The sequence below is a fragment of the Eleutherodactylus coqui genome, chromosome 1 (genome assembly GCF_035609145.1).
Source record: "Eleutherodactylus coqui strain aEleCoq1 chromosome 1, aEleCoq1.hap1, whole genome shotgun sequence".
Lineage (NCBI taxonomy): Eukaryota > Metazoa > Chordata > Amphibia > Anura > Eleutherodactylidae > Eleutherodactylus > Eleutherodactylus coqui.
In genome coordinates, this window is record NC_089837.1 from 358,432,940 (window position 1) to 358,443,134 (window position 10,195).

General features: G+C 42.8%; 1 protein-coding gene across 4 annotated transcripts in view; it reads left to right on the forward strand.

Annotated features, from left to right (window-relative positions):
* The window catches only part of ST6GAL2 (ST6 beta-galactoside alpha-2,6-sialyltransferase 2), a 149,065-nt gene that overhangs the window by 107,749 nt on the left and 31,121 nt on the right, over positions 1 to 10,195 (forward strand). For all 4 annotated transcript variants that reach the window (XM_066577525.1, XM_066577522.1, XM_066577536.1 and 1 more), the window contains one exon: positions 8,515 to 8,612. In XM_066577525.1, coding sequence (XP_066433622.1) covers positions 8,515 to 8,612 — 98 coding nt within the window. The remainder of the gene's footprint in view (positions 1 to 8,514; positions 8,613 to 10,195) is intronic.

The following is a 10,195-nucleotide window of genomic DNA, read 5'->3' on the forward strand; positions in this document are numbered from 1 at the left end:
TCTTGCTTGGCTGTTGAGAGGCATGGTGCAAGGAACAGCAAAGAGAGAATTCTTGTGTGGTATTCAGCCACTGAGGCCCCTGAATTAGGCAGGTCAGTGTATCAGCTTTGCCTGGATTGATTGTTTAATATTTTACCGCACCTTTTACAACATATGAAGATAATAGACAGGGACTTCCCTTCCTACTTCATGCAAAGCACAATTCCATTACAAAGCGCGCTAGTCTCTACTGAGAAAAATAAATGGCCTGTTGATTTTACTGAGTACCATATAATGCATCATAAAATACATCATAAAATAATGATTCACAGTTACTTCCACAATAACAACGACCAACTCGCTTCATTCACAGATGTGTCAGTCCTTAGTCAGTCCATTGTTGCAGATTATGCCGTCCTAGAGTTCCGCACCTAAATCTGCACGTCTAACTGCAGATTTTAATGCTGAATTGCTGAATTCCACATCAAAATATTCTGTTCTGTGTGAAAGGAATACAAATGGGAAAAACAATTAACTAATTGCATCCTAGCTAGCAAAACGCAAATACGTAGTTCCTCTCACCAACTGTAGATGGTTGAGAAGTGGAACTAAATAAAATTTGAGGAAGTTAGTACGGTCTTGGTAAAAAAAAAAAAGTGCTTTTGCTGTGAATTGCTCTGGTTTTACAATGTGGTTTTCAGCCACGCGGCAAGAATAGCAGACACACATAAAAAGCGTGCGCCTCACCTGTGCTTCCCACACACGTGAAGTCCACATCACAAAACTGAGGAAAACTGCATGTGGGTCCTAGCCGCATGGTACAAATCGCTACATGCATGGGCACCCTTGGAAGATATTGCACTTGTTTCTAAAGGCGCATTTACACGGAGCGATGATCGCTCAAAAATCGCTAAAAAGGGATTGTTTTAGCGATACTCGTTGCATCCAAACGCTCGGCCATCTTGCACTTTTCGTGCACTGCTAGCTGATCGTTAAGTTTAGGCCAATCTAAAAATCATGGGCCTTATCAGCAGTTCCCCACGGGAGAGCTGATAGCATTGTTTCCTGTTGGAGAACAAAGGAGCTGAATGCAGATAAGAGCCCTCGGGCTATTAACTGCACTTAGGGAAGGCTTCATTTGCACACTTAATTGCTCTTAAGTAGCCGAGTAGCTCCTTAATAGTTTATACAAAATGATCGCTCAAAGCTGTCACTCAAACTGTCGTTTGAGAGATCATCGGTTTGTGTAAATGGGCCTTAAGTCTACCCTAAATTTTGCTTCTTACATTTATATCTAAGCTGATCATACTCCTCATGTTGCTCAGTCTTTGGGACTATCAGCAAGAACAAGCTGAATAGTGTCAGCTTTCTGATAAGTTGCAGATTTTAAGCCTACATGACAACACAGTTTCATTGTCCATTCTAAGGGGAAGTGATGGAGGTAACAGTGACCCTTCGGTCCTGGCTGAACTTATGATCTGAATACTTGATGCACAATGTGCACTATTACACATCATTAGTCTAAGACACTACACCTGTTTGATTGACCAGTACTGACCAGGTAGATCCACAGATAGTTTATTTGACTACATGCAACTAATGCACAGTGTACCTTAGGTAGTCAGAGAAGCTGTTCTTCCATCCTCTGTTGTCCAGGACCGCGTATGTTTAAAAAACACAATTCCTGTGGATTGTAACAGTGTTTAGTAGATAAAAACCCATGATTGCTACTTCATAAAGAATTTCTAGTAACTGTATACCTATTTGAGAGTATATAACAACATTTAGAGTGGCTTTATAAAATAAGCAAGAGAACAGCTGAGAAACTGTAGAGTGATGAAGAACAGGCTGAGAGGTTGGGAGATGAATGGACCTGAGACATGTACCAGTGCACTCCAATAAGGTAAATGCACTAAGGTGAAGATCACACTTGGCCATGTACAGAGACAACAATGTTTATGTACTAAATATGGAAGATGCAGTCATCCTAAAATTTATTTCTATACAAAGCAAAAAAAAGATCAGTAGGCCTAGAACTTGTATCCAAACAGAGTGCCCACCACAGTAATAGTACTCCTCTGTAGTTCCCCCTAAAGTACCTGCCAGAATGCCCCAAACATTGAGTGCTCTCTCCTAGTCCTCCCAACAATAGTAGTAGTAATGCTCTACTATAGTGCCCAAAAAAGTAAGTGACAAACAAGATACAACCTATAGAAATGGTGCTTCGCTGTAAAATAATTCAGACATTTCCATTAATGTACACAAATTGCCAATAACATTTTCAAGCCCTTTGAAGGAGTTGTTGGAATCAAAAAAAACTTTCTATGTGTTATTATTACATTGATATAAGTAAGTGATTACAATATCAAAGCAAAAGGAAAATTTATTGCATTGAACTGACCACTTGAAGGGAGGATTTAGTACCCTGTTGGGCCGCCTCTAGTTTGGATGTAAGATGTGATATGGGAGGGAAGGAGGCACACAGGTTCTGTATGGAATACTGCGGCATGTTGAGCCACATTTGCTGTAACAGAGCCTCTATATCGTGCAAACTTGTAGGCTGTTGAAGTTGACAGCCCAGATGGTCCCATACATGTTCTATTGGTGATACATCTAGCAAGTGAACCGGCGATGAAAGTATAACAACGTTGTGGAGGCATTCCTGTGACAGCCTTGCTGTTTGCGGCTGAGCATTATCCCGCTAGAAAATGCCTCTTGGAAGCTGCCATGAGAGGAACACATGTGGCTGTAGGATGTCCTGAACATATCGCTGAGCTGTCATTGTCCCTCGTACCACTACTAGGGGAGACTGACTGTCGTATGCGATGGCCCACCAGACCATGACATCAGCAGTATGCCACTCCACAGCAAAGGGAGGATTGAAGCACTCACTCCTACATCTCCAGACTCGAACCTGGCCGTTGTTAGACAGCAAACTAAACTTGGATTCGTCGCTGAAGACAATCTGGTTCCACTCTGTAGGAGTCCAGTTTTGTCATTCACAACGTCACTGCAAACGGAGGCTTTGATGGGTGTCAAAGTTAGTACATGTAATGGGCACCTTGTGACCAAATGTCCTTCAGTCAAGTGCCTGGTAATGGTTCCATCAGACACAGATGCTTGTAATGATGGTGCCACCTGTCTCTGGATGGCAACAAAACAGTTGGAGCTGCTCATGCTTGTTGGATGACCAGACAATCCTCTCTACTGGTGATTTGTTGAGGGTGTCCTGAGCCCGGTTACCTTGTGTGCCCTCACGCACCCACTGGTCCCAACACCCCCTAACAGTCTGCTCAGAACGGCCCAGGTGATGGAGGATTCGTTAATACAACCATGCAGCTTCTCAGATTCCAATAATGTGCCCCTCTCAAATCTCATCGATTGCATTGTAGAGGAGTCTAGTGGTCAGCAAGCTCTACACAAGCGGAAAAAAATGTTTAACTCCTTCTTCTAGGTATTGAATTTTTTTGACAAAGAGTGTATAAACTGCCAATACTGTAAATCTATTAGACTGCTGCTCTTAAAAGAAGCTCACACTTCTATACGATGGTGTATATTAGCTACTGTCCACAAGATGTAATGAGACTCTATAAAGTGGCTTGGCTATAACTCTGGTGTTTATATACTTGAACTGATGTTCTCCTAACTACGTATGCAACGTGTCTATTATTTTCCATGAATTGGATCATTTCTCATGATTTCTATAGCATGAGAATATCGTACAAGTTCACATTTCGGTGTATTGTACAAGGCTTCACAGTATAAATAGATGCTGAAGACTCTGGGAAATTCCAGGAGTTTATGAAAATTTTTATAAGATGTAAGTAAACTTTGTAATCCTGTAATTGGTGGAAGCATTAGCCAGCCTGCGGAGTCGTACCGAGCAGCGCCTCTATCCAGCACTCGGCAGTAGAGTGACAGCTGTGTTATGGGCTGCCGTTAAAGCTTGGCAGCATCTACTTTTCTGTATTAGCACATCTTCACTTAGAGACGCTGTCGTTTAAGCCTAAATAAAGTCAGAGCAGTAATTTCTTTTCCCTTTTTTTCCTCAAAGGGTTTTTCTTTTTTTGTATTTTTATTTCGTATAACACCTAAAATCCCTTTTTCTAGATGAGCAGCGTGTAATCATCCCATCACTGCTGCTTCTTAGACGTCTCCTTTCTTTTCTATTTGTCTTCTACTTGACACAAATGAGTCTCCTTTAAATGTATGTGATAGATTCGAACTGCCATCATTAACAGACAACTGCAAAGGCTTCTCAGAAGAAGTTAAGGTTCAGCATTGTAGACACCCTGTGCAATTCTTCATGGATGCATTTGAATTACTGCACTTGTCTCGCCTCATTTATTGCAGCGCCATTAAACCAAGGGCGATGGACACATTAATCCACATATCTAGTTTTGTCAACCTAGACAGAAGAAAACACTGTAAACTACCCATTACCTTATATTTCTCTATACACATGACAGTAGCAATTCATGTAGAAGACTATAAGCTTCTTATTGACTATACAGCTCTAATCTTTGTCAAGTATTGGTTAGATATATTTCAATACTATAAGATTACAAGTGTAGCAATCATACAATGAATGTATTATACTCCAAGGTGGAAGCAATTTCTTTAGTTAATTCCTCTCAATGAAACACAAAATCATTTCATTTCATTAACTTCAGTGAATTCAAGAACTGACAATTACAAGGAACACTAAACACAATGCAATTAAATGGTTCCTTCACTCCATAATAAGAGTAATAATGAGAACACAATTTCTTTACAATGTATGTCCTGCCCAAATTGCATCATCTTATGGTGCAGCAGCATTATCGGCATCAGTATGCACTTGGATATTGAATACGCCACTTGTGAATCTGCCATTAAAGAAGGGTAATATTCTATGCTGAATTTCATTTGTTACATTCTACCATTGATCAGCCAATTCCCGAGCTCCTCTTTGGCCTTCCGAGAGGGCTGCTCACGTCTCGGACTACCCGATGCACACTGCGCTTAGTCTAAGACACTACCTTTGTTCTTTGATTGGACAGCCCTGCTCATGTGAACAGAGGTGGCCAATCAGAGCAGCATGTAGTTTTTTACACGACCAATGCCCAGTGTCCGTGGGTTAGTGAGTGGAGTGCTTTGGCCATCTTGGAAGACCAAAGAGGGGTTCAGAAACCGGTGGATTCGTGGCAGAACTTAGTTCAGTAGGTAATATTACCCTCCAGTCCAAGGACAAATTTTGTCCCCGGAACTAGTTGGGGTTGCTGGAACGAGCAATCAGTGTCTTGTTTGGGTCATAGATGATTGGATGCTTTTTACTTATTCTTTCATATGCTCATTTTTCTAACCCATTATTGTACTACTTTATGACAAGTAAAGTATGATAACTACTTTATGAGCGTGTCAAGTGTTATTTCTTTAGATTCCGTTACTATCATTACATTATATGTATAATATGTTGGGAAACTATGTCCACAATATTGTCTATACTTTATTTGTCTTCATGTAATACATGGAGGTATGTAAAGGTGTAGTCTATTTCACTACCTCCATGCAACACAATCCCCTGCTCAGCCATATATATGTGAGGACACTGCAAGATGAGAACACATCAGGGAAGTCTTATGGAACTGGTCGGTGGGGCTTTATCTCCTGAAGTATAAGGACACACCTGTTCTTAGCTCAGCTAGAAGCTTTTTAACAGTAGGGAAGGTCTACCACCACCTGGCTCAGCCCAATTAGGCTGGGTTCACACAGGGTGGAATTGCTGCGGAATTTCCGTGCAGACTTTCAGCACGGAAACTGCCCAGATTTTTAAACCTGAGCATGAGGCCTCCTTCACATGGGCGACACGGCGACGGCGCTAGAAAATCGCAGCGATATTGCTGCGTCTTCTTTCTGCAATACCGTGATTTTGTAGCACTACATGCAAGGATTTTTGGGGGGAGGCTTGAAATATAAGCCCTAATCCACAAATAGGCTGTAGCTGAAGAAGAGAAAATAAAAAATACACATACATCACCTTAGACGAGCTGTCAGCCCGGCCACATCTTCTCCCCGGGTTCTGGCACTGATCTTAGGTCTGGCCGGGGATTGAAAAATCCCTGCCTTCTGGAAGCGCTGGCTGTGGTTGGCTGAAGCTTAGCCAATCGCATCCAGCGCTTGATAAATGGCTGCGATTGGTTCAATCACAGCTATTCATCAAGTGCTGGCTGTAATTGGCTAAGCGTCAGTCACTCACAGCCAGCGCTTCCAGAAGCCGGGGATTTTTCAATCCCCGGACAGAAGAGAGGAAGATCAGTTCCTGGACCCGGGGAGAAGATGTGGCCGGGCTGACAGCGCATCTAAGGTGATGTATGTGTATTTTTTATGTTTTCTCTGCAGCTAGGGCTTAGTTTAGTCTTTGACAGTAGGATTCGCTACTGTCAAAGTTGCACCGCGTTTTCGTGCGACGCAACAGAGAGGAAGGCTACATAGGGAAACATCTCTCTATGGGGAGAGATTCCCACAGCAGAATTCAGGCAGAAAAGCAGAAAATGGGTTTTGAAGCAGCCTTTCTACTGCGGAAATCTCATGGAATTTCTGTGCTCCCGACATTTTGCGGGATTTCCATTCCGCGGGAACCTAGCCTTACTGCATTGTACACAAGCATTTACCACTATTGCTTTATTCAGCATCTCCGTGAGCAGCTTCCTGATAGTATTCATAAGCGCAGACAGAATGTTACAAAATGGCACATAGAAGACTTTAAATATATGCTTCTATTACAGACAGTACTGTGACTTCTGCCATTTCTTTATTTCTCTGACTGTAAGTTAATATGACCATTGTAGGAAATAGAATACAGGAGGCCCGGGATGTAGGGAATGTGTCATCTGGAAAGAAAGAAGGAACACACCCGCAAGAATGCTCTAATAGGCAGCGGCAGGAAAAATGATCGCACTTATTGTCATAGAAGCGTTTCAATTTGACAGTCTTCTGTATGTATTTATTATTTGTGACAATCGGTTAGAAGACGTCATCCATCCATGCCTCCCCATTGTTTCTTACTGTCAGTTTGTTCTTGTCAACTGTCTATTTAGCTGAAGCCGTACTGTTCAAAATAAAATACTTGGATGGTAAATGGAGGTACGCAAGTAGTAGGAAACGCTGGTGCCGATAAATAGTGGCACACTCCACCTTATTGTGTGGCATTATATAGACATAAAGGTTTATATGTCGGGCTAGAAGTCAGAGTTTTCTACAAACAATCTTCACTTCTTTTTCTGGGAAAAACTGAAAACAATTAGTTTGGAGCAAACTTTTTTTTTTTTAAATCCCCACCATCATTAGTCTTTCAGTTATAATGCAGGTAAAAGGGGGGCAGCAGATGAACCAACCTTTTATAACAAGGCTAGTGAAGACAGATCATGTGAATAAAATGTGTCTATATAGAAAGCACAACTTTCCCTCACTAATCTTAGCATTTCAGAGGATGCCAAGAAAGTGCTGCCCAGCCATGATGGAGAAGTAGAGCTTAAACTGTTCTCTAGACATGCAATAACAGCACGGTGCAGAACAGCCTTTGACATGTGCTCATGCGTTTCGGAAGTTTACTAATGACACTTCATGCCTTTTGTCGTTATTTGTTTGGAAGTAGCGGTTTTGCATTCTATAAAAGGTTAGACTCCGTTCACATCACAATTCCAGGATAAAGTAGCACAGTATGCCGGACACGCAGACAGAAAAAAAATGACCGGAGTGGCGCATTAGGGGGGTTTTCTGGGACTCAAGTTAGGTCATCAATATCTAATCATTGGGAATCTGCCGCATGCAAACCAGCTGTTTGAAGTGGCTGCGGCGTGGGCTTGCCTGAGTGCTGCAGCCTCTTAATAGGCATGTGACATCACATTCATTAGTCACATGGCCTGAGAACAGCTCAGTCTCATTTATGTGAATGCTACTGGGCTGCTATAACAGGCACAGCCGCTATAGAATGTGTGCCTTGTATGCAGTGGAGAGGCCGCAGTACTCAGCTGTGCACAAGGGTTTCTTCAGATAGATGATCACGAAGGGCAGAGTGGTGGACGTCTACCAATCAGATATTGATGACCCATTCTGACAATCGGTCATCAATACTGGCATACCAGGAAACCCCTTTAAAAACATTCTTTTGTGTAGATACTGCTGTTACATACGTGTTATGGTGCCCCCTGAAGTTCTTTTGATTCTCTCTCAGAACCTAATGGCGGTGAGAAAAACTCGACTCTAAACTCAACGTATCCCAAAAAGTATGGCCCGAGATGTTAAGGAGACATGAATAAAACACTTATGTCCAATGGATGCCATTCGTTGGATATCTTATGACCATACTTTGCCTGCAGGCTTCCATGTTGAAGACAGATGCACATGTTAGCGTATACTTTTCTTTAACTGGTCAGTGTGAGATCCGGTGTGGACACATCTGGATGACGCATTTATACAACTCCCTGCTTCATTTTATCCTGTGTTATTCCTATATGTAATCACATAATACATCCATGTTTTTGCATTGCACAGATGCCCATGATGCTGTGTTACGATTTAATTCTGCTCCAACACACAACTACGAAAAAGATGTTGGAAACAAAACCACCATGCGCATTATAAATTCTCAGGTAAGCCTTTCCTTCACGTACAGCAATCTGACACTTTGCAGGCACTAGTTTTTATTCCTGACAGCTTGTACTTAGTGATTACCAGTTATTATTCCGTTTACGAAGGTTTAAAGCATTCAACAAAGAGAATTCATTCCTGAAAAGCAGGAGTTGTACTTTACATTTAAGCTACAGCGACACCCAGTGGTGAATGGAAGGAGCACACAGCATTTTAATACAGTATGTGCTGCTGAACAGTTAAGGCTGCTGTACACCTAACATATATTCCAGCCAGTTGATCATATGAACGAATTCACTAGCTGCAGTGCAGATTCCAGGAGTCCAAAAACATATGGCATGGAATGGTGTGACAATAAAGAATTAAGTCTATACTCGCCTACTCAAGTTTCATCCTGTCCAGCGCAAAAGTCCCACCCCTATGAACCTTGAAGACGCTGGTAGCAATCATGTGCATAGTGAACGGTGACCCTTACCAGCTTCTTCCAGGTTTGGTGCGATGGTGACTGGGACTCCTGTGCTGGTGGCAGGAAACTTATAGGAGTTGTACCAGTATCACAAGTTATCCACAGCATAGGGAATAACTTGCTTGATCAATTGGGGTCCTGTTTTCTCTTCTACCTGTCACTGTGGGGTTGCTTCTCCCACAGCAGTAACATCAGGATGAATGGAGCGCTGGACAAATCAATAGAGGATTGGCACGCTTGCGTAGCCAGTGCTCTGTTTAATCTCCACCTCACTGCAGGGAGGATCGGGGAGGTGGGACCCCTGTTCTTGGGATTGATAGGCATCTCAGTGGTGAGATTCTCACCAATCAGTAAGTTTGCCATATCCTGTGGATAGAGGATAGCTTGCGATTCTGGTATAGTCTCTTCAAGGAGGTAAGTATAGGCTTATTTCTTTATTTTAACACCATTCCATGGCTTGCATGCTCAACTGATCATGCCATACGCTTGCAATTTCGACCATTTCAAGCAACGTTTCTCTTAAGTAATTGGCCAGCTTAGTTAGAAGTAGTTATTTTGTTGGCATTTTTATGTTGCCGAAAAGAGCAAAGTTTTCCGTTTGGCATATTCATTTTGAGCATGTTCATCAATGGCAGGAACATTATTACTGGAGCACACTTCACAGAGCATACTCGGATTGTGCTGCTTGTGCTCCATCCAAAAGCAGGGTTTAACCCTTTCCGATCCAATGTTGGGCCTGCCCCGACATCATCATTTTCCTCCACAGCTCCGATGTCGGGACAGGCCCGACACTGTAGTGCAGGGGTGCATCTGCACCCGATCATCAGAAACATCGGGTGCAGATACAGTCTTGCACTGGTCCTCATCGAGGACCCCCGAGGAGAAGGCAGAAAGAGTTTTTAACACTTTCTGCCTTCTCCTTTACACATTACATAGCGCTCAATTAGCGATCATGTCATCGCAGGTTGTCACCTGACCCCAGCTGTTACATGATCGCCGGGCCGGGAGCCTGATGGGAGAATGCGGAAGTATTACTTCCACATTCTGCCCGGCGATCATGTGACCGCTGGGTGCCACCCGACCCCACCTGTCACATGATCGCCGAGGCGGGAGGCTGAA